Here is a 25,035-nt window from a genome sequence, read left to right as displayed (position 1 = left end):
CTGGCCTGTCCGGCCTGTCTTTTTTCAGGTTACATGCTCCCTGTGGGTTCAGTTTTTTAGAAACCTGGCATCTCATTCCATTGTTACGCAGACGACGCACAGATTTACCTGCGACTGAAACGTAAATCTGTGAATCCTCTGAACGTTTTTAACCTAAATGAACAGAAAACAAAGGTGATTGTGTTTGGTCCCTGTGACCACTGCGACTTCGGCCCCTTAGAAATGTATAAAAATCTCTTTGTGAGGAACTTCGAGTCAAAACTCACTCCTAACGTTTGATAAACAGATAAATGCTGTAATCAAGTCCAGTTTCTTTCATCTTCGGCTACTTGCCAATGAGAAGCCATTTCTCTGTTTCAGAGACTTTCAGAGAGCTATCCATGCCTTCGTTTCATCTCGTCTCGACGACTGTAATACTCTTTACTCTGGTGTTAGTCTGTCACCAGTTAGCCGTCTGCAGCTGGTCCAAAACGCTGCGGCACAGTTAGTAACTGGCACATGCAAGCGAGAGCATATATCTCCCATACTGGCATCCTTACACGGGCTGCCTGTTAGTTTTTAAGATTTTATTATTTGTTTTTGCACAGGTTAGCGCCCTCATACCTTCCTGATCTTTTGAATTGGTACACTCCTGCAAGATCGCGGAGGTCTGCGGACGAAAGCTGTCCAGAGGTCCAGATTAAATCACAGAGGAGATTGGGTATACAAACAAATACATTTCACTAATATAAATTACTGTATTATTACTGTTGTCTGTGAAGGTTCTCAGTCATCCAGGTCATCGTAGTCAAAGGAGCTTGCAAAGAAAAGCGTCTGGACTTCTTTAAGTTGCTTGAAGACGTTTCACCTCTCGTCCGAGAAGCTTCTTCAGTTCTAAGGTCAAATGGTGGAGAGTCCCAGATATAAACCTAGTGGGAGTGACCCCCCACAGAGGGACAAAAGGACCCCCTGATGATCCTCTAATCGCCTGAGCCAAGGTGGGAAACTGGGCGTGGGTCCCAATCAGCCAGAGTTTCGGGTGTGTTCATTGTGAAACCTGGCCCCACCTTATCATGTGAATTCCTGAGGTCAGATGGCCCAGGATGTGAGTGGGCGTTAAGGCGTCTGGGAAGGGATCTCAAAACTGGATTATAGATGGCAGAGAGTTGGTGTCGTAAACCCCGCCTCTGTTCAAAGATGGTCGCTCACAGTGGACATAGATGCTTCTTTCACTCCTCTTTCAAACCATCTGTCCTCTCTGTCCAAAATGTGAATATTGGCATCCTCGAAAGAGTGACCTTTATCCTTAAGATGCAGATGGACTGCTGAGTCTTGTCCTGTGGAGGTGGCTCTTCTGTGTTGTGCCATGCGCTTGTGAAGTGGTTGTTTGGTCTCTCCGATGTAGAGGTCTGAGCATTCCTCGCTGCACTGTACAGCATACACCACATTGTTAAGTCTGTGTTTTGGCGTTTTGTCTTTCGGGTGAACCAGTTTGTGTCTGAGCGTGTTGCTGGGTCTGAAATACACTGGGATGTCATGCTTGGAGAAAACTCTCCTGAGTTTCTCTGATACACCGGCTACATAGGGGATGACAATGTTGTTGCGTCTGTCCTTCTTATCCTCCCTCACTGGTGTCTGGTCTTCTTTTCTGTGCCTCTTTGCTGACTTTAAGAACGCCCATTTAGGATAGCCGCACGTTTTGAGTGCTTCCTTTACATGTGTGTGTTCCTTCTTTTTTCCTTCAGGCTTAGAGGGAACATGTTCTGCCCGGTGGTGTAGGGTCCTAATTACTCCAAGTTTGTGTTCAGAGGGTGATGGGAGTCAAAGAGGAGGTACTGGTCCGTGTGTGTGGGCTTCCGGTAAACTTCGATGTTGAGGTTGCCGTTCTCTTCAATGTGCACGGCGCAGTCCAGGAAAGGCAAACAGTCGTCCTTTGTGTCTTCCCTGGTGAACTTGATGTTTTTATCCACAGCGTTAATGTGCGCGGTGAAGGATTCCACTTCTTGTGTCTTGATTTTGACCCAGGTGTCGTCCACATATCTGTACCAGTGGCTGGGTACTCTTCCTTTGAAAGAGCCAAGAGCCTTTCTCTCCACTTCCTCCATGTAAAGGTTGGCTACAATAGGTGACACGGGGGAGCCCATGGCACAGCCATGTTTTTGTCTGTAAAAGCCTTCGTTGTACTTGAAATATGTAGTGGTGAGGCAGAGGTCTAACAGTGTGCAGATCTGATCGGGTGTGAAGTTGGTCCTGAAGTTGGTATTATTACTGTTCTTAAGATTTCAGGCTGATCAAACAAAAGTTTAAATAAGAAAATAAAGAAGTTTGTATTAAAATACAAATTTTTTGATGAAATTTGGCCACACTCTGATGTTTTTATATCTGAAGGACTGAAATATAATCATATCATCAAATTACAATCAATCGACCATCAGCTTGGCAGTTTGACTCCGGGCCTCACAGCTTTAATTCTTTGCTTGTTTGCTTACAGGTGGAAGGCAGAAATTTCAGGATATTCCTGTGATAAATGTCATAGCCCATGTTTAATGCAGTATTAGGGCAAACCCCATAAACAGTATTTGCCTCTCATGCCTCGCCATCACACCTTTTCGCACTGTGATGTTCTTGTTTAGTTTAGTTTAGGCTTCGGTGTGTTCTCTTTGAGTTCTCCATGTTTCCCTGTTTAGGTTTCTCCCATCTGCCCACTATGTTGGTTGGTGTCGTGTCTTCAGTGTGTGAGTTTACATGTCTCCTGTGTTTAAGTCTCCTTCGCCCTTTGTGTGTCTCGGTGATGTCTTTGTCTCCCTTCGTGTCCCCCTCACTCGCTCTGTCTCGTCTACTCCTCTTGTTTCCCATCTGCAGGCTTGTTCTCCCTATCCATCCCTTTCTCTGTATTTGATGCTTAGTTTTGTCCATGTCTCATCTGCAGTGTCTATTTCTCAATCGCCATGTCAGGTCTGTGTGTCTTAGTCTGCGTGTTTCCTGTTTTATTTTGACAGTCTCGCATCTCATGTTCAGTGTGTTCAGGTTGCTTCCTGCTGTCTTGTCATTATGTTTATTTCGTCCCAGCTGTGTTCCCCGTGTGTTTCCTTTTCCCTCGTCACTCTCATGTGTATTTATGGGTTTAGCTGTCATGCATTCAGTATTAGGTTGTCTGTTACGTTCACGCCATGTTTCCACGCATCCACGGCACAGTGATGGCCAAATGACGCTTTCTAAAGCATTAAAGTTTGTACTGAAAAACGGTTTCTTAATGGAAGCTTTTCAACACAGTTCTCATTGGTGACATCTGGTGGCCAAAGTATGAAGAGCAGCTTGAATCTCGAGGTTATAATGAACTGCTTTGTTCTGATTGTCTGCTCTACAGAGCTGAGCCGACAGCTTCTGTTGATGTCGGGTTATTATGTGTAAACATGTATACTTTGTGGGTGAAAAAATTACTTTCCGTCTATTTTAATAATAAATAATTTAGATGAATAAACCTTCCTTGTTTAAACATGTGCCATTCTCCTTCTGCTTGTGACTTCTTTATGTTTTTTATTAATAAAAAAAAAAATTACGCTACATCCAAACCACAATAAGTTGCCCTGAGCACCCTGACTATGTAATTAACCAGTGGGCAAGTGTGTTTATAATATACTATAACTTCTGTAATAACTACATGTATTGTGTATTTCTTATGTATATTTTTGACCTGGGAGCAGAACTGCTGATGAACTGGTTTAGGAACAGGCAGACGTCCTGTCTAACTGGCTCCATGTTTCTAATCATGTCGCACACTGGTTCACTGTGCCACAAAATCACCAAAACACTGCACAAATCACACCAATGAATCACTTTGTTATAAACCATTGAATCAGGTACTGACGCAGTGATGTGACGATTGATGCCTTGGACATGATTGATCGCGTGACTCTGGTGAGACGAACCAAGCCAGTGTGTTGATTTTTTTTAACACATGCGCCGGATTTTCATGTTCAGGCTCTTTCAAGTTTATTTTTTAGTTTTTCAAGTTTGGGTTTTGTTTGGTCTTGTATTGCTTTGATTTGTATGGAAGAGGATTAGGACCACTGGGGGGTAGGGGGGGAGTGGGCACGTCTTTTTTAAAAATCTTTTCCAGAATTCTGACCACTGCACTCATGACATTTCCACACTACTAAATATTTCACAGTCAACTGTTAGTGATATTATAACAAACCGAAATTGACTGGGAATGACAGCAGCTCAGCCATGATGTATTCGTGATGGAGCAGACGGCTGAGTTCATTAAACTCCACCGAGACAGCGGTGAAGCAAAACTGAAGGCTAGACCGTCCAATTTCACAGCCTCACATTTCCAGCCTACGGAGGACCTGACCCACGTAGACCACGAAGGCCCACGTAGACCACGAAGGCCGGGTCCTCGGCAGGACTGCAGGATGCTGCCTATAAATTTGGACACCCCCCAAATGTTTGGGCAAATGTTTCCCCGGGGGTCTGGACACCATTTGAAGGTCATGGGTTAAGGGAGTGTGGCCAATCTCTGTGCATAGGTTTTTGGTGTTTTTTTAATAATAATTGTTAAGGTGTAAGTGTAAAATGTAAAATTTTTAATCAGATTAATGGTCAAATGTATGTATATATTTATTTATTAAATGTGTATTGTAGAATTTTGGTATAAGGTCAGAATTGGGAAAACTCCCCTGACAGTAACATAATAACAGCTGAGAGTTGTCATTAGATACAGCTGAACCTAACCTGACATGGTGAGACAACGGGAAAGCAAAACACAGAAAACTGAACACGGGACGCGGGACTGTCAAAGTAAAACAGGAACCAAGAGACATCCAAAGGCGCTACCTGCCATTAAATCCTCAGCCCTAGAGATAGTTAATTTTTCACAAAGATCAGTGCAAATGGCTTTAGCAATGCTATCCAAATGTTCCTTACTACTCTCCCTGGAGTTGAGACCAAGTTGGACAACTTTTTGGAGAAAATCAGGAGGATCAAAAGCCTCCGACCCGGACTGTAAAGGAAGGAAACTTTGATAATGGACCCAAGTTTTCAACGTTTTGTGCTCTGATTTGTTAGTTATGTAATTTTTTTTGCCTCCCTCTTCCCGCTCCACCACAATCACAGGGCCTTGGGATAAAGGTGTGTCACCAGGGTGCAGAGGAGGCTACCCCCCCCTCTGTCCCCTTCTGGCTGCCTCTGCCTCAATTTTATCCCACAACTTAGACATTCACATTACTCACACTCTCATTACACATACATATAGGATCTTGGGGGTGGGCACGATACACGGAGTCCAAAGTACCATCAGGGTGTACACCTCACCCCTGGCGTCGTTGCCCACCTCTCAATTTTAAATACACGTAGACATTGAGGGCTAGCAGGAGGGACCATGCACTTACCTGCTGCTCTCTGGCCGTCCGACTGCGGTCTGGAGTGTGGGGCCTCCCTGCTGCTGCGGAGTCGGGGTGGTCTGCCTCCCCCCACCGCAGGGAAAAGGGTAACACCACCTGGGTCTGGGTGCAGTTCCCCCCTCCAGCGGCAAGGGTACCTAGACCTGGTTCGTAGAGTACGCTTGGGGAGTGTGATCGTGTGTACAGCGTCTCTTTATGTCTGTCTCCACGTTGGTTGAGTGTGGAGTGAGTGCATATGAGAGCATGAGGGTGGGAATGGATGTTTGTATCTGTGTGTGCCTGTATGTCTGTGTCTATATGTCAGGTCGGGTGTCAGACGCCACCTCTCTGGGGACATCTCAGGCCCTCCAAGGTTTGGAGGCCTACTTTGGAATGACGGGTCAGATTTATCCACAGGGCTATCAGGACTGGATTGATAAACGATAAAGGCGCTGCGCTGAGTAAATGCCTTTGAGCCACACAGAGTTGGGTTTGGTTACGTCTATCTACAGTGGTTGCAAAAGTATTGGGCCCCCTTGAACTTTCCCACATTTTGTCACATTACAGCCACAAACATGAATCAATGTTATTGGAATTCCACGTGAAAGACCAACACAAAGTGGTGCACACGTGAGAAGTGGAACGAAAATCATACATGATTCCAAACATTTTTTACAAATAAATAACTGCAAAGTGGGGTGTGTGTAATTATTCATAATTATTCATAATGACTGAAACCAGCCCACTGAAGGAACAATGGGCTGGGAGGGCAGTTCCTTAATCTTTTTTTTTTAAAATTCTATTTAAATCAAATTTTTCACAAATCATGGTCACAATACATAATGAAAACGTCGCGATTATACACAAAAAACCAAAAAGAAACCCCCCCCTCCCCACCCGAGGCTCATGTAAAGAGAAACAGAACAAAACAAAAAAAAATGTACGTCACACATCTGGAAAACACGTTTTTATATGGTCAATAAATGGGTTCCAAGTCGCAGAGAATTTTTGTTGTGATGAGAGAACTCTATCTAAGTTTTTCCAGTGGTAAAAACAAAAGCACCTCCTTTAACCACTGTATGTATGAAGGAGCCTTATCAGACTTCCAGTGGAGTAGAATACGTCTACGGGCAAGCAACGTAGCAAACGCTATGGCATTTTCCTGAGATTTACTAATTTCGTATTGAGGTGGCATAACTCCAAAAATGCCAATGCGGAAATCAAGCATTAAGTTCTGCGCACTGATGTGAGATAATACTTTAAATATATTTCCCCAGTAATTATCCAGGTTTGGACAAGACCACATCATGTGACCTTCATTTGCTGGATTGTGTCCACACCTGGGACAGGCAGGATCGGCTTCTGGGAAACATTTTGAAAGCCTCTCTATTGTATAATGAAGACGATGAAGAATTTTAAACTGAATGAAACCATGGCGAGTGCAAAGGGAGGAGGTATGTATACGATTCAAGCAAGATCTCCACTCATCATCAGATAAATCCACCCCAACGTCTTTTTCCCAATTATTTTTAGTTTTTTCCCAAGTAATAGGCCTTAAGCTCTGCATCAGTTTGTATATGACGGAGAATCGCCTTTTGCCAAAAGGATCCATTTCCAAAATGCTATCCACTTGATTTTTAGGAGGTAGGTAGGAGAATGAAGGAAACAATGTTTTTGCAAAACTTTGTATGTGCAGGTATGTGCAGTTTTTGGCAAATACCGGAAATCACTTTTTGGCACAACACCGGCTATTGCAGTAATAATACAACAGCTTCCTACCATTTTTGTGTTTCTTTTTATCGCTGTGTAACTGAGTTCAATTGAAAGCCTGCATGCGCTAGTACCTCTTGCCACAAGTTCCCAGAATCCTTTGCGGTTTTACCCCTGAATGACGTCACATTTTTGGTCTAATACCTTGAGCAATTTAGGGATTGATGCCGTTGGATTAGATATATACAGCAATAGGTCATCTGCACACAGTGATACTTTGTGCACTGTCCCGTCCTTAGAGATTCCAGCAACCTGACCGTCCTCCCTAAGAGCGATAGCTAAAGGTTCAATTACTAAGTTGAAAAGATAGGGAGATAAACTACAGCCTTGCCTGCAGCCTCTACTAAGCTGAAAAATGTCAGAGGTTACATTATTTGTCCTCACTGCCGCAACTGGAGAGGAATAAAGTATTTTAATCCATTTTCGAAACAATGGGCCAAATTCAAATGTATTTAGGACCGCATGAAGATATGGCCATTCTATACGGTCAAAGGCCTTTTCTGCATCAAGAGAAATGATCATTTCTGACTTTTCTTTTGGTTCTGATGCATATAAAATATTAAATAGGCGGCGCATATTATAAAATGACTGTCGCCCTGGTATAAAGCCGGTTTGATCAGGATGAATAATTTTTGGCAGTATGAGATTGATTCTATTAGCTAAGATTTTTGTGAGAATTTTGTAATCACAATTTAAGAGGCTCACCGGTCTGTAGGAGCTGCATTGTGAGGGATCCTTACCCTTTTTGTACAGCACAGAAATTATGGCTTGTTTCATAGTATCTGGTAATTTCTCTTGAAAGAATATTTCCTGGTATACATCTTTGAGTATTGGTGCTAGTTTGTCTATAAACATTTTATATAGTTCAATAGGGAAACCATCAGGTCCCGGTGCCTTGTTACTTTGCATTGATTTAATTGCTTCAACAATTTCACTAATGGTTATCTCTCTATTAATTTCTGTTCTGTCATTTACCGATTTTTGTGGAATCGATAATCTATCAAGCATTTCAGCAACCTTGTTTTCATCAACTGGATCTGAGGTATAAAGATTGGAATAGAACATTTTAAACTGGTCATTAATGGTTTTCGGATCAGACGTCTTTTCTCCAGAGGTTTTACAGATTTCAGAAATCGTGTTAGCTGATATGGATTGCTTAATTTGATGTGCCAAAAGTTTTCCGGCTCTTTCCCCATGTTCATAGAACTTTTGCCTTGATTTGAAAAATAAACGTTCTGTTTGCTGAATGGACCGAATTTTGTATTCTGAATTTAGTAATAATTTTCTCTTATAGAGGTTTGGTGTTGGATTTTCTGCATATAAGCAGTCAATCTCTTTTATACTGTTGGCTAGGTTGTTCATTTGTTGTAAGTATTTCTTTTTTTGAAATGATACATATGAAATTATCTGGCCTCTAAGATAGGCCTTTGATGCCTCCCATACAACAGTCATTTTCATCCCTTGGGTTTGATTTGTCTCTAAGAAAAACTGTATTTGCTCAGAGACCATTTTTTTAAATGAGTCTTTAGTTAGGAGTAAAGGATCAAGTCGCCAGGCCGGTTTTTGACTTGAGCGTTCATAAAAATTAACATCTAATTGTACTGGACTATGGTCTGAGATAACAATAGAGTTGTATTGGCAATCTGAAACCTTGGGAAGAATTCTACTATCTACAACACTGGTGAGAAAAATGAGAATTGTTTAGATGCAGGATTTTTGTTCCTCCAGGGGTCAAAAAAAGCATAAGATTGCATAAAGGATTTTAGAACATTACCCGCTTTTGAAATTTTGCTATCAGGTTTTGGGTTTGATCTGTCAAGTTGAGGATTAAGTACGCAGTTAAAGTCACCACCCAGTATCAAATGGGACTCTGTTAAATCTGGCAGGTGTTTTAAAAAGGTACAATAAAAATTTGGGTCGTCCCAGTTTGGTCCGTATACATTTGCAAGAATTACTTGTTTCCCATACAAACTGCCCTGTATAATAATATATCTCCCTCTGGTATCCGCCACAGTTGATAGTGGAATAAATGGAATCCCCTTCACAATTAGAATAGCCACACCCCGTGATCTTTCCTCAAATTTTGAGCTAAATATTTGGCTTATCCATGTTTTTTTTAGTTTAATTTGTTCACTTGATCGGAGGTGTGTTTCCTGCAGATATACAACATCGGATCTCAATGATTTTAAATGAGTAAAAACCCTTGTGCGTTTAACCGGATTATTTATACCTTTAACATTCCAGCTTATAAAACAAAGAGGCAGATGACTTTGTGAGCTTGCCATTCAGGTACAAAAATGCAGGTGCAGAAAAAATATGTCCCAACCTCTGGAACCCCCCCCCCCCCCCCCCGCCCAAAAAAAAGAGGGGGAGAAAGAGAAGGAAAATAAAGGGAAAAATAAATAAATAAATAAAACGAGCCTCAAAACCCCATGCTGATCTACTATTATCCCTGAGATCGCAACCCTCCAGGCTAGGATAGCACAGTGACTAAACATACTATTAACCATCAAACAGCCCCTCAACTGGGCAAATATATAACATTTAATAACTAAACTAAATTCCAAAACTTATATTTTCCACTTTCCCCGTGTTTATTCTAACCAAATGCCCCAGAATAACAGCAATATCTCGAACATATCAAAAATCGGAACAAAGTAGGAAGGCAGAGTATTCATAATAAACTCTTCCTCCTAGCGTTTTTCCCGCTCGGTTGCAGGATCCGCTTTTCTGCAAAGTCGTCTCCACTTGGGTCGGTCAAGGGCGTCGGTCAGATCGGCTTCGATCTTCTTCACGTCGTCCTTGATTCGGTCCATCCATCTCCGCTTTGGTCTGCCTCTAGGTCGACGTCCTTGGGGGCTGAGCCGCAGTGCTGTTCTCACCACTGAGTTCTCATCGCTCCGTACCACATGTCCGTACCACCGCAGCCTCGCTTCTTGCATCTTATCTGTGATTGGCGCGATGCCCATCCTCTTTCTAACGTCGGTGTTCATGACGTGGTCCCATCGTGTCAGGCCTAGGCACCATCGCAGCATCCGCATTTCCATCGTGTGAAGGGCTTGTTCGTGCTTTGCGGTGGCTGGCCAGCACTCGGATCCATAGAGGGCAACGGGGCGCACTACACTCTTGTAGATCTTTGACTTGAGGCGATTGGGCATTCTTTGGTCACACAGGACACCGGTGACTTGGCGCCATTTCATCCACGCTGCGTTGATCCTGGCTCGTACATCTAGTAGGATATCGCCGTCATTGCTGATCATCGATCCGAGGTATTTGAAATGAGGTACTTTCGCCAGATCTTCTCCATCGACGCTGATCGTGCCGTCGGTCTGGGGGCCAGCCTCTAAGTATTCGGTCTTGTTGGTGTTGAGCCTCAGGCCGAAGTCAGCTAGGCGAGTCTTCCACTGCTGCGTTTGGTATTGCAGTTCTATTCGCGATTCATCGGCCAGGAAGACATCGTCGGCGTAGAGAAGTGTCCAGGGATGGGGTGACTGGAGATCTGCCGTCGCAGTGTCCATGCAAAGGATGAAGAGCAGCGGGGAGAGTGCCGAGCCTTGGTGGACGCCCACATTGATGTTAAAGGGCGGCGATGTTCCCACTGGGTTTCTGACCACGCTGGTGACTTGTCGGTAGAGGAGCTTTGTCCAGTTGACGTAGGCTTCAGGAACTCCATGTGATCGCAGGGAGTGCCAGATGAGGTCGTGTGGGACACGGTCAAACGCCTTTTCCAAGTCGAGGAAGGCCATGTGGATGGTCTTGGACTTCTCTCGGTGCTTCTCCAAAAGCAGGCGGGCAGCATGGATGGCGTCCGTCGTGCCACGCCCCCTGATGAAGCCACATTGGTTGGGCGTTAAGTTGACGATTTCTCGCATCCTGGCGTCGATGATCCGTTCGAAAACCTTCATAGTATGGCTTGGGAGTCGGATCGGGCGGTAGTTGGAGCATTCAGCCACATCGCCTTTCCCTTTCCAGATGGGCACCGTTATGCTGGTTATGCACCGTTTAATAAATTAAATCAAGATTATTATACCTTCCGGCCTTTTATGAATATGGCCCAATTAGTTACTTGACTTCTCCCCAACACCGACGTATAACAATGTCCCTTGAGTTCAAACAATCGCACATGTGAAGTCCGCAGCTGGACTGGCCATCGGGCATACCGGGCATTAGCCCGGTGGGCCGCTGGCGATTTTTTGTTTTTATGGGCCGATCGATTTTTTTTTTTGGGAAGGGTATAAATAATGAAAGGTGTTGGATTGGCCAATTGGTCATGATCGACTCTGGGCTGGACCAATTACAGCCGAGGAGGTCGGATGCACCCTCCCCCTTGTTTAGCAATCTTATAGACGAACTAAAGAAAATGGAGAACAAAAAAAGGAAAGAAGGTGCAGAAAAAATTAGGGCCAAAAATAAACAAGCCCTTCAGGCAGATGCTGCCAAATGTGTAAAAATAACTGAAGTGTTTGGCGGTAGCTATGGCATAGCTTCCACAGATTTAGCAACATCAGCAAGTGGTGGAGGCCAGCAGGTGGATAAGGGAAAGGGGAGGCAAGAGGAGGAGAGACGCGAGGCGGCCGCCGGTCATAGTGGCAGAGGAACTGAACTTCAGGTAAGAAGTTATGACCTGCTGTCTGTGTCAGATATAAACCAAGTTTAGTTGGAGTTTGTTTTCGTTGTGCTGACTTTTTACAGTCGCTTAGAATAACTGGTACTGCTACTAGCTAGCATGACGGAGCTTATATACTGCTGGGCGGGTGCTATGAAGTTACTGATAGTACATTTTATTTTATGCTTAAGGTTAGTTTCTCAAACTCCTCAAAATCTTAACAAATTGTGCCAATCCTTACATGTTGCACCAGGCTGATTTATCATCTAAAGTGGAGAAGTCTGTGACAGGAGACAGAAGAGCAGCAGAGAGAGATGGAGAGATGACTTCATGTCATCCATGAGGGATGCATTTGACATATGTTTCACATATTATAGCCCAACAAGTTACTCATAGCAATTTAAATACGAGCAATCAGTTTTTGGCACAACGCCGGCTATTGCGGTTAATAATACAACAGCTTCTTGCCATTGTTTGTGTTTCTTTTTATCGCTGTGTAACTGAGTTCAATTGAAAGCCTGCGTGCGCTAGTACCTCTTGCCACAAGTTCCCAGAATCCTTTGCGGTTTTACCCCTGAATGACGTCACATTTTTGGTGGGCCGGTCTCTAGTCAAAATGCCGATTTTTTGTCCCAGTCCAGCCCTGGTGAAGTCCAACTTATCTCTTCTCACTCGCCTGTACCTCTCACGGCCGTAGTAAGTCTTTTTTGATAAAGTCTATTGCAGCCGCTGGGTCGGTGAAACGATTGTCCTGTCCCGTAGGTGAAGTGATGCGGAGAACAGCTGGAAACAAAAGTCCAAACTTAACGCGAGCGCGGCCTCGGAGCAAACGTTTAGCCTCCATAAAAGCAGCTCGTTTCTTTGCCACCATTGCTGTAAAATCAGGAAAAATGCTTATCTTCATGTCCTGCAGCAGCAACGGCTGCGACTTGGCGGCCCTCTGGAAAACCTCTTCCTTCTCTTGGTAATAGTGAAACTTCACCACGATCGCCCTGGGGGAGTTTCCCTGTTGACCCAAGCTTCGATGAGCGCGGTCCAGCATCGGAGTAAAATCGAGGCCCAGTATGTCTTTCAGCATTGTAGCAATAACTGCCGTGGGTTTCCCGGTGTTTTCAAAGCCCTCCTTCACCCCTACAATGCGTGCATTGCACCGGCGTTGTCGCCCCTCGATGTCGTCCAACTTGCTGGTCCGATTTCAGCTTGCTAACCTCGTTTTCCAACTCCACTGTCCGGTCTGAATAAGTATTCAAACCAAACTCTACACTTTCCAAACGGGTCTCTTGCTTCTCCAGATCTTCTTTGATTGTGTCTATTTTATCATTTAAATCTTTCGTGCTTGAATCGATACGGTCCAATATCCTCTTTTCAGAGCTAGCAATAGCTCTCATAATCTCACTCATGTCATGGGATGGTGCCTCCGGTCTGTCCTCAGCATGGTCCAAGGCTTTTGCGGCCTGCTCTTTCCCCGATCTAGTTTTGCTCATATTTCGTACAACGGAGCTTTGAAGATGTAAAAAGTGCCTCAGAGCAGCACACGGGCGTGTTATCGTACTATTATTAAAAGTTCATTAGTTTTGGAGCAATGAAATTATGAAAAAAGTTAGTCCATTGAGGAGCCCTGTACAACACGTCTTCACATGGCTACCAGACACACCCTCTCCCCCTCATGGTTGCTTCTTTTGCAGGATGTGGAGCAAAAGATGGCAGTTCCTTAATCTTAAAGTCTGTATGGTTTACTGAAGATACATAAACAGGGTGCACCTTTAAGACCGATTGTCTGCATGATCAACTCGGTCACCTATAACATCTCCAAGTTTCTGGCTTCGATCCTCAACCCGCTGGTGGGCAGCTCTGAAAACCACATCCAGAACACCCTGGATTTTGTTGAGAAGGAGGCAGATGAAACCATGGTCTCGTACGACGTTACATCTCTCTTCACTTGCATCCCAGTCACGGAAGCGTTGGAGGTAGTCCGTAAGAGATTACAGGATGACACCAACCTCAGCAACAGGACCGCTCTCAGCATCGACCAAGTGTGTTTGAACTGTGTCTTCATTCCACCTACTTCACATACAAGAGTCAGTTCTACAGGCAGAAACATGGGTGCCATGGGCTCCCAGTTTCACCCATCGAGGCCAATTTGTACATGGAAGAAGTGGAAAAGAGGGCTTTGCTATCCTACCCTGGAACACCACCAAGCCATTGGTTCAGGTATGTGGATGACACCGGGGTGAAAATCAAAGATCAGGATGTACCACATTTCACGGATCACATTAACTCGGTGGACCGACACATCAAATTCACCAGGGAGGATATGAACAGTGGCAGGTTAGCCTTCTTAGACTGTGAGATTTCCATCAGTAATGGGGGACATCTACAAGCTGACGTGTACCGTAAACCTGCACATACGGATCAGTATCTAAGGTTTGACTCTCATCATCCACTGGAGCACAAACTGGGAGTCATCAGGACGCTACAACACAGAGCGAACACCATCCCCACTGACACAGCAGCCAGGGAGGCAGAAGAACATCAAGAAGGCCCTGAGTAGATGTGGTTATCCCAGCTGGACTTTTGTCAAAGAAAGCTCCAGCCGATCCAGGAGAGAAGGACAACCGCTGCCCAAGCAAAAACCTGTAGTGATCCCGTACGTGTCAGGAGTATCGGAGCAGCTGAGACACATTTTTTCTAAACACCGGGTCTCTGTGGCTTTTAAACCCCAAAACACGCTGCGCCAAAAACTGGTCCACCCCAAGGATCGGGTCCCCTGACACACACAGAGTAACAGAGTGTACGCTGTTAAGTGCAGGAGGATTGGCAGGATTTATACAGCGGGGAATTTAAACAACCTCTGGCTAAGTGGACGGCACAACCCAGAAGAGCCACCTCGTCAGGCCAGGACTCTGCAGTCTATTCACACCTACAGGCCAGTGGACACTCTTTCAATGATGAGGATGTAACATCCTGGACAGGGAGGAACACTGGTTTCAGGGCGGAGTCAAGGTGGCCATTTACGAGAAAAGGGAAAGACCATCTCTGAATTTAGGAGGGGCCTAAGGGTACATCTGTCACCATCTTAATCAGAATCAGAATCAGAATACTTTATTGATCCCTGGGGGAAATTATTTTTGTTACAGTGCTCCATTTTAAACCAACATTAAGACAAGACAGACAATACGCTAACTAAGAATAGTACAATATATACATATATATACATACATACATACATAAGTCACTCATAAATAAATATTTGGAAAAGAAACATGTGTAGCTGTAGCAGCAAACAGTGTGTTAAGTGGATGCGTTGTACAGGGAGATGGCCACAGGCAGGAATGATTTCCTGTGTCGTTCAGTGGTGCTTTTCGGTAATCTCAGTCTCTCACTGAACGAGCTCCTGTGACTGACCAGCATGTCATGGAGTGGGTGGGAGGTGTTATCCAACATTGTCTTTATCTTGGACAGCATCCGCCTCTCCGACACCACCTTGAGGGAGTCCAGCTCCATCCCCACAACATTGCTGGCCTTACGGATCAGTTTATTAAGTCTGTTGGCATCTGCGACCCTCAGCCTGCTCCCCCAGCATGCAACATGCTGTGATTGCAGCCATTCCCCAACTCTCTGTGATTGGGACTCATTTGCATAATTATGATTAAGGAACTGACCTCCCAGCCCATTGTTCCTTCAGTGGGCTGGTTTCAGTCATTATGCAAATGTACTGTTGATAAGATTGAGACCTGCAGTCAGCTGAGTCTGAAGACGTCACCTGGATGAGTGACAAAACGTTTCTCCCACTGAAAACGTCCAGATGAACAGAATCAACTTTTGGAGATTTACTTACTTGGCTGATTGAGCATCAAGACGTTTCATCATGACAACTCTAAACCAATACAATCCTTTTGCTCCACCTCTCGTCATTCCCCACGGAGCTTTGACAGGACTGCTGACCACAGTGTTTTAGCCGGTCTGCCCAGGGCGGCTAACACTGTTGTTCAGTCTGACACCACCGATGTCATTCAAGGCTATCCATATCTCGCCTTTATACCTCATTGACCTGGTTCAGATCACCATCCCTTCCCCCCAGCTAGCCACCGTGGGGCGCAGGGCTTTCTGCTGCTCTGCCCCCCGTCTTTGGAACTCTCTTCCTTCTGAGATAAGAAACATCACTTCCCTCCCTCTTTTTAAGTCCAGACTCAAAACTCACCTGTTCACATTAGTCTATTCCACATGCATTTTCCATCCTGCTACTTTCATTTATTTGCTCAACGTTTTATCCTTATTATTTTGTAAATTGTTATGTTTGTTGTTGTTATTGATTGTGTACAGTGTCCTTGAGTGTTTTGAAAGGCGATTTATTAAATAAATTGTATTATTATTATTATCATTATTATTAGAAGAGATGTAAGATTTGTTTGATATGCAAGTACAAAACTCTTTGTCCAGCATCATATTTCCCAAATCCGTCCAGCGGGACAGATCGGAGTCTTTGTCGGACCAACTCTGGCCCCGAACCTAATGTTTGACATCCCTGATCATAACGTTTGTTTTCAGCAGCATCAAAGCACAGGGCAAACTTCATAACGCTGATACGTTTTTCTTCATTGTAAATGCTTACAGACACAAACTCACTCACTGCACACTTTAACACACAGACACACACACATGCACAAACACACACACAGCAAAATGACCTGATCCAGAAGAAAAGACTGTCAGAACTCTTTTTGCCTCCTATTATTGTCAGAAAGCTTTCAGGAAGGCTGTACAGAAGCATGACGGACCCGACCACAGCCGCCCTCCTCTGGGGAACAGGAACCTGCCGGCCACTACCTGCTCCCACTGGAGGAGTGGGTATGGGTGCACAGGTAGGCAGTGTCGATGCAGGCCTCACTGTAGAGACCGGCCACTTCCATGGGGAGCTGACAGACTTTCTATTAGCTGCATCCGGTGCTTAGACCGGTCCTGCAGCTGGTCCCACTGGCTGGCCCCGTGTTGGTTCCACCACGCCACACTCCTGGCTATCAGCACCACTGTAGATGCATGTTGGACCCAACCACATTGTAACACATTCAGAATACATGTCTTTATTTCCAGTTGCTGTACACTCCAACGCACTTGGCTGCAGCCTTGCAGCTGCCAGCCACACATCAACAACAACAACACCAGGACCCAGTACAGTCCCTCGGGAAAGACCAAAGAGCTGTCATGTTATTTTGTCTTATTCAAATAAAACATACACTAAAATTAGAGACTGTTCGTTTCTTTGGAAGTGAACAAACTTACAAATTTAGCAGGAGGAAGTGAATTTTTCCCTCACTGTAATATCTGAATTCCCCCTCGCTCTGAGTTCACGAACTCCTTAAAGCATCGTTTTCCACACTGAGCTCAGTTTTAATTTCTCTGCTCCATCACCAAGCAACACTGACCAACCACAGTCCAGTTAACCAGTTAGACCCTGGCTTTGGTTCAGTCTGATGACACAGTGCCCCCCTCCCCAACCCGTGCTGAACCCGTCTTCTCATTCTAGAGACAGAAGCCTTCAAACTGCTGCAAGGCAAACAAGTCACCTCAGACTGACTTAAACATGCAGAGAATAAGGCACCTTTTCTTTTTTAAATTAAACACACAAAGTTGACGTACCAGTCTGTTCACATTGTTTGCATGAAGGAGTGGCTGCAACACTTCCTCTTATAGGGAGCGACTGAAACAGAAGCACAGCAGTTTCTACACTGTGTGATTAACTCGTGCAGTTCATGTAAACTTGAATTTAAGAACAACAGAAAATATTCGAGGAGCTACGTCAGCTTTACCCATCAAAGAGGACAGACTTACTGCAGCAGGTAGGCAGAGTCCTTCTTGTTCTTGCTCTTTAACAGCTTGTACTACAGACGGTTGGAGGAACAGCAAACTTTTATTAATCCAGAGTTTTGTCTCTCAGGTTTTTATTTACAAAAGAAAGAACTTCAAGTCAGGCAGTAATAGAGCAACAAAACGTTGACAGGAAACCCACAGAAGGAGCATTACCACCAACCTGGCATCCCAACACACACACACACACACACACACACACACACAAACACACACACACACACACACACACACCCCTAAGCTGCTTTTTCAGTGATTTAGTTATTGAACCTTAAAGATCTAAAGTATTCTTTGACATTTTCAAGTGAAAAAAATAATCTGTTGGTGAAATCTGACAAATGTAATTACGGGTTAATAACAGCCTTATAACAACACCTACACCTCTTTCAGCGCGCTGACAGGTTTAATGAAAGAGAAATGAAGCAGATCAGAGTCGACATCTGTCTCGTAGCTGGAGATGGTGTCTGACCACAAAATCCCAGCAGTCGAAGTTTTGCATCAGGCCCGCCCTGAGAGGGCGGAGCAAGCGTGACGTAAACGCAGTGGCAGAAACATCGTAGGCATCAGGTGTGGCCAGGCAGGCAGCCGTGTTGAGACAAACCAGTGGGTTTTCGTTCACGATGGAGAAGAAAAGCTTTTATTTCTTCTTCGGTAGGTCTGATTTTGACTTTATTGCACTTTTACTTTCATAAATCCGTCAGCGTGAAGCAGTGAGGTGATGATTCAGCCATTCTGCTTGTGACCTTTCAGTGGCCTGGAGCTAGCTGCTGCTAACAGGCTGTAGCTTAAAAAAAACGTGGTTATTAATAATTATTCATTTATTATTAAATAATTAAATTATAACTTTGTTTGGTTGGTTGTTCTGTGTGTCAGTACGAGAGGAAGCTGTGACGTTTCCACAGCACTATGCTGTGTGATAGTGGGAAGTAAGATGTATTAAAGCGCGGCGCCTGCTTCTTAAAGATACAGTTAACCAATCAAACAAACATTCATTCATTTTTTGTTCAATGAAATTTATTGAATGTGACAAACTGCTCACACTGTGATCTATTACGTTTGTTAGAGTTAATAAAATCATGAAAATGAAATAATCATAAAACACGTTACTGATATACTGCAGTTCTCGTGTACTGCTGTTCATTATACTATGATTTCTGAATCTTTCCATTAAATTGTTAAATGAAAACTATTATTCATGGCTGTTACCATATTATTAACAGGTTTGTCGTGTTGTACATGGGTGTAACTTTGTGCTGAGCATTGGGTGGGGGGTAAGATGTCTGTCTAAATGTCATGGTCCTGAGTCTGAGGACTCAGTGTTTTGTGTTCCTTATGCTTTTGTTCATTCCGAGTGTGTATTCTGTTGTGATTTTGCCATTTGTTAGGTTTCTGTTCTTTGCCTGCCTGCTTCCACTTCTCTGTGTTCCCTCTGTCTGTCCATGGTGTTACTGTGTCTGCTCATGAGTCTGCCTGTCAAGTTCAGTGTCCGGTCTGGTTCTCTGTGTCTGTTAGTTTCCTGTTTTATTCTGAAAGTTCATGTCTCATGTCAGTGTGTTCAGTTTTACCTCTCCCCTGTCTCGTTAGCCTTATTGCTCCCAGCTGTGTCTCCCTCCTGTGGCCCATTCCCTGATTACTCCCCGTGTATTTAAGCCCTGTGTTTTCCTGTGCTCTCTGTCGTGTCGTCTGTTTAACTCCATGTCAGTCTGCATTATTCTGTTACCTGGTATTCATTCTGCGTCTCTCTGCCATCTCTCTTTGTGCATTTCGCTCCTCCTCCCGTGAGTGTCTGGTTTAAGTTTTGTTCTTTAGTTTTCCCAGTTTAGGTTTGTTTACTCCCCGCTCTGCTCTTCCTGTTTTGTCACTTTATCACCTCTGCAAATAAATTTTCACTCGCACCCCAGTCAGTGCCTGCATCTTGGATCCTTTTCTCAATTCACCACACGACTGCTGTGCAGCCGTGACACTAAATAAATAAATAAATAAATCTGGGTAAATTCCCGGATGATTAAACATGCAACTATTTTGATTATAATAACTGAAATGAGTAAATAAATTCAATAGCCTACTCATGCAAGATAATTCATAATTTTATTGGGGGGGGGGGGTATTGGCTGGGTCTGATTATTGGAAATTACGCCCCTGTGTTGTTACACATACATTAGTGCACCATTACTAACTGGTGTTGCCTGATAAGTATTTGTGCATACATTATTACCTTCAGTTTCTGGTTTTTATCCAGTTACAAAATGTCAACAGAACTCATCTGAGCTCGCTGGTCATACAGTGTCTTACTGGGTTGGTGCTTTAGAAATTAACGTATTGTTTCCACATCGTTAGCGCCTTGTTGCCTCTGTATTGTCCCACTATTACCACGTTTGTTTTGAAAACTTTGTTATAATTTTCATTAATAGTTGGACGGCTGACAGGTTGCATGATTTCAGACTGCCAAAGGAGCGACTATGATGAATGGCGGTTATGGTTTAAGATAAGATAAGATAACCTTTATTAGTCCCACACGTGGGAAATTTGTTTTGTTTTGTTCGTTCTGACTGAACCTTTGTCTGTTTCGTTGCAGCTCTCTATGGGTTCCCACTGGTGGCAGCTTCCTCTGAAACTAATGGAACCAGAGGAGAGCCATTACTCTGGCAGTGCACACTCAGCAAACAGTTTGATCCACAGAAAGTCAGCATTTATTGGCAGAACCAAAACAATACTGAAATGCTCCACTATTACAGGAATGGAAAGGAGGATTTGGAACATCAAAGCTTGCCATTTAAAAACAGAACCAAAATCTTTCCTGATCAGTTACGATCTGGAAACTTGTCCCTTATCATCGATCCGCTGATGCATGAAGACAACCTGAAGTCCCTTAAAGTCGTTTTCAACCACGCAGGAGAAATCAAGGACAAACTCTGCCAAACCATGGTTCATGTAGCAGGTTGGTATCTGCGTCATTTTACAGCACATCAAACTTGTTATCTTATATATGTCATTAATACATATTTACAATATTTACAGCTAATTTTAAGGAGCCAAACATTGAGATCAACCAAAAGAAGATGACAGCAACTTGCATAACACAGGGGGGCTTTCCTGAACCTGAACTGGCATGGATTTCCACCGACCACGAAGGACATGAACGTGCACTGGAACCACCTGATGTTCCGACCTTGCAGATCCACAAGGAGGAAGACGGCACCTACAGCGTCATCAGCACAGCCAACATCACGGGGTCAAAGACGGTGACCTGCAACGTTTACAACCCAACTTCTAACAAGACTGTGGGAGCAACTGCAGCCCTGCCTGCAGGTATACAGAGGGTTACATCACCATTAATCAGCATCCAGCTGACAACTTGCATTGCTGAAATGAGCAGAGCTGCTGATCAGCTGCAGTTTTATTTGTTGTCCATTACTGTCACATCACAGCTAACTTACTTACACACCAAATAAACTGAAGCTACTATTTATGACTTTACATTTATACTACATTTCCACTACATTCATGATCCATGCAGTCACAATAACTTTGTGCATCACCCACAAATGCAACATAATCTGCTTATTTACAGTTGAAGGTCTGCCTGTGGCTGAAACGGCTGGGATTGGAGTATTTATAGTAGCCATCGTACTTGTAGTACTGATAGTACTCGCAGCCTTTGGCTACAAGAAATGTAAGTAAGCTTCTGAATGTTGTTCTTTTACAGTTTTAGCAGATACAATTATCTGATTTCGTGTCGAACAATAATTATGGACAGCTGATATTAATATGTAAACATCAAAATTTTAATTTATTACAAAAAATGTTGCGCACACGTTAGCCAGAGTGCTCTTAGTGTCACAGCAGCATCATTAACACTGAACAAAAGTTGGCGAGCGCCCCCTGCTGTCCTGGTTTGTGACTGACACATTTTTCTTTTGCTCTAGATCACCAACAGAGACAACGGAGGCCAGACAGCCCTGAGCCGTCAGCTGCTTATCTTTCCAACGGTGCTTTGCTAGCAGAGAATGGAGGTGTGTGCTAGTGCTGTACAGGAAGGTGGCGCTGCACACGGGCTGACCAGTACTGGCAGGACTTTGTCGGGGATACGTGTGTTAAACCAAACACTGCTGCTCTGCTGTACCTCAATGCAGGAACGTTGTCCTTCCATTCAGGCGCAGACAGCCAAAGAGAAAGCTCAGGAGAAGCACAGCTCTGAGGTCAGCTCTCCTGCCATCGAGGCAGGATGACCACAGATGAAGCCTGCATTAAGATTCAGAGTGAGACCAAGACCCTAAAGACCAGTCTCACAGTGTGTCTCACAGTGTGTCTCACAGTGTGTCTCACAGTGTGTCTCACAGTGTGTCTCACAGTGTGTCTCACAGTGTGTGCTAAAGCTAAAGGTGAGAGCTACGTTCACTCAGAGATGGAGACAGATCAGAAAGACGGACAGGAGAGGAAGAGCTTAGACTTAATGTTTATATCCTTAACCATACTATGCAGTTACAACCTATAATTATCTGAGCTTAGTCCACAACAACATCGGCACGTTTAAAGTGAAATATTCTTTTACTCTCTTCACCTTAAAAACTATCCTAAAATATGATGACAGCATCCATCTCATCCTAGAACGACTAAACAGCCGATTCATGAACAAAATAACTGACAGACATCAAAATGTGAAGATTTGTATTTCCCTTGAAGTCACTTTGTCCTCATGTAAACGCGTTCATGCACATTCACGTGTTTTCTTCCTACAGGACACCTGACCAACAAACATGTAATAGTATTTGTACAGTAACAGTATCCAGAGTACTTTAGGTTCGAATCACTGCTGCGGTTGTTTGGCTCAGCCAAACACGCGTGGTTCACATCCATGTGTGTCCACTCATGAGAAGGACACACATGTAGTCCTGCATTCACTTCATCAATGAATCCGAGTGAACGTTTGTCCTGCATTAACTCTGTGGGGTCTTCACCTTACAGTAACACGTGTGTTTGTTCACTGATGCTATATGAATAAAAGGGAACTACAGGTGTTCCTGAAACGTGTCTTTGTTAGAACAGGGCGGATGGATGAGCACAGCCCTCTCAGCGCAGGGCTGACACCACTTTGCCCCTTATAAGAAATACAACACAAATATATTAGGACAGGTTACTAAACCAGGCTTACAGGTAAAAGGTGTTTCATTTAGTAAAAGCTGATGATCCACTTCTCAAATAATCTCTAAGGATCTGAAGGAAGACATGCAAATATCTCTTCTCATTATTAGGCTAAAAGTGTGATATAGACAATTATATATTTTAGCAGCATCCCCATAAGGCATATCACAGCCCTGCACACCAGCACAGTGCTTATATTATGCTTCAATCAAGATATAGTTATGATTTAACCACATTAGCTCAACGAGGTCACAAAAATATCCCACAATACCAGAAATGACATGCTCAGCACTACATAACCCACATGGAAAAGAAACAGTAAAAACTTACATGATTTACTCATGAAAGTGGCCACTTTCTCATTACTTTCATTTATTGTTTTAGTATCCAAAACACACAAGTTTCATTTATATAATTTTTCAAGGGATCTTATATCTGTTTTCACTCTTGTATGCTTTTCATACAAGTTTCACACAGGACAGATACAAACTTTATAAGAGTTATATTTATCTTTTCCATGTGGGTAAATTTTCAACAAAAGTTGGACTTCAGTCTGTTAACCACCAAATTAGTCTATCCTGGTCAGCTAGCTAAAAGTCTGTACTTTAGCAGCCTAAATCAGAGGCTAACATTAGCATTTGCTAGCACGAGCCAGGATAGTCTGAGGCTAAAACGAGAGTTTGTGTAACTTTTCCTGAAACCCTTTAAAGTGTACAGTAAAGGCAACCGTGGAGCATAAGTATTATTATGGAAGTTTTTATAGTCCTAAAATTATTTCTTCCTCTCTATACATCAGTAGAACCATGAAGTTTTCACTTTTCCCAGTTATGGGGCGACCGTGGCTCAGGGGGTTGAGAAGCGTATCTGTAACCGGAAGGTCACCGGTTCGATCCCCGGGCTCTCTGTCCAGGTCATTGTGTCCCTGGGCAAGACACTTCACCTACCGCCTACTGGTGTTGGCCAGAGGGGCCGATGGCGTGATATGGCAGCCTGCCCCAGGACAGCTGTGGCTACAACCATAGCTGCCTCCACCAGTGTATGAATGTGAGAGTGAATGAATAGTGGCATTTGGGTGCCTTGAAAAGGGCTATATAAATGCAATCCATTATTATTATCTACATGGCTGACTTTAGCTAGTTAGCTAGCTAGCAGTCAGAGCTGTGCAAAGCCCAGAGAGAAGCAGACAACTAAATATCCGGCAGTGTTGCCAACTCCTCCAAGGGCGTAGATTTGGTTGTGGCATTGGTGGGGACGGATGATTCAACCACCGAACCCTGCCCTGTTTCTTTTGTTCCCCTTTTTGTCTTTGCTTCTTGATAAAAGGAGAAGTATACTTGCCTACATATGCTATTCTACCTGCTTTTAAACCATTTAAAATTACAATTCATAGTTTTATATGTGAATTATATAATGTTAAATTACTATTAAACAAATGACTGACTAAGTATTTTAGGCTTTAGTTTACTTTAGCCATATTCCATATAAATCAGGTATCATACAAAAATAGCTTCAAATACAGTCATGACAATAAAAGAATATGACTTTAAGGACTTAACAACATTACTTCAGTCATTCCGTGAGGACTACCCGCTGCCTGTGAGCGCTTTGGCACGGGCGAGGTGCCCACCTGTTGCCCACCTGCACCTGTGGCAGCACCTGTTGCTTGTTGAGAGTAAGAGCGATATGTGTCATCATAAGTCTCCAATAACACCAGAAAAAGTCACCAGATTTGTTGTTAGTCGCTTCTTAGAAAAAAGTGGCTAAGGGGGTCTGAAACTCACTAAATATAGCGACAAACTCGCTAAGCTGGCAACACTGCTATCTGGTCTTTAAGTGATGATGAGCCTGCTTCCAGGTCCAACCTACGGTGTGTTTATTATTGTGTTTTTAACATGTTTTGTATTTTGTTCTATTTAATCTGAACAAGCCCCTAAAAACAGTCAGTGATCACTGTCGGCCTCTCTTGGTTTTTACCACCACTGTTCATTTTAAAGCTCAGTTTTAAACCCTTACGATGTAACTACAGCCCATGCAGCAGTATATGAATGACTAACCTCGTATTGTGGATGGATTATCTCAGTTGTTCTCCTGGCTGAAGTTTACAGCATCCTGCCATGCGATTGCATTTGTCTCTAACCATCAGGAACCCTCATGTTAACTTTTATTGAGTGGAAAAAAGTTAGCGTTCATCCTCCAGCTTCACTGTGCTATATCATGCTATATCAACTTCCTGCTATCTTCTAAATCCGTTAAACTTCATAAAGTCTGTTTTCATGGATGTTAAACTTG

The 25,035-nt window shown here is 43.7% G+C and overlaps 1 protein-coding gene and 1 pseudogene across 1 annotated transcript; both read left to right on the top strand.

Annotated features, from left to right (window-relative positions):
• Positions 1-12,629: 12,629 nt before the first annotated feature.
• LOC146691394 (uncharacterized) lies at positions 12,630-14,796 on the top strand (annotated as a pseudogene).
• A 3,342-nt stretch (positions 14,797-18,138) lies between these two features.
• On the top strand, positions 18,139-25,007 carry LOC146691393 (ICOS ligand-like). The gene is made up of 5 exons (XM_085434804.1): positions 18,139-18,255; positions 20,180-20,542; positions 20,623-20,913; positions 21,176-21,277; positions 21,531-25,007. The coding sequence occupies exons 1-5, from the start codon at positions 18,225-18,227 to the stop codon at positions 21,626-21,628; spliced, it is 885 nt and encodes a 294-aa protein (XP_085290930.1). The 5' UTR covers positions 18,139-18,224; the 3' UTR covers positions 21,629-25,007.
• The last annotated feature ends 28 nt before the right edge of the window (positions 25,008-25,035 follow it).

This window comes from Copadichromis virginalis, linkage group LG16 (genome assembly GCF_057382275.1).
Source record: "Copadichromis virginalis isolate Kocher_CV1m ecotype Utaka linkage group LG16, C_Virginalis_male_GT1.1, whole genome shotgun sequence".
NCBI classification, from domain to species: Eukaryota; Metazoa; Chordata; class Actinopteri; order Cichliformes; family Cichlidae; genus Copadichromis; species Copadichromis virginalis.
Note: the sequence above shows the minus strand (reverse complement) of the source record. Positions and strands in the feature narration are given on the sequence as shown.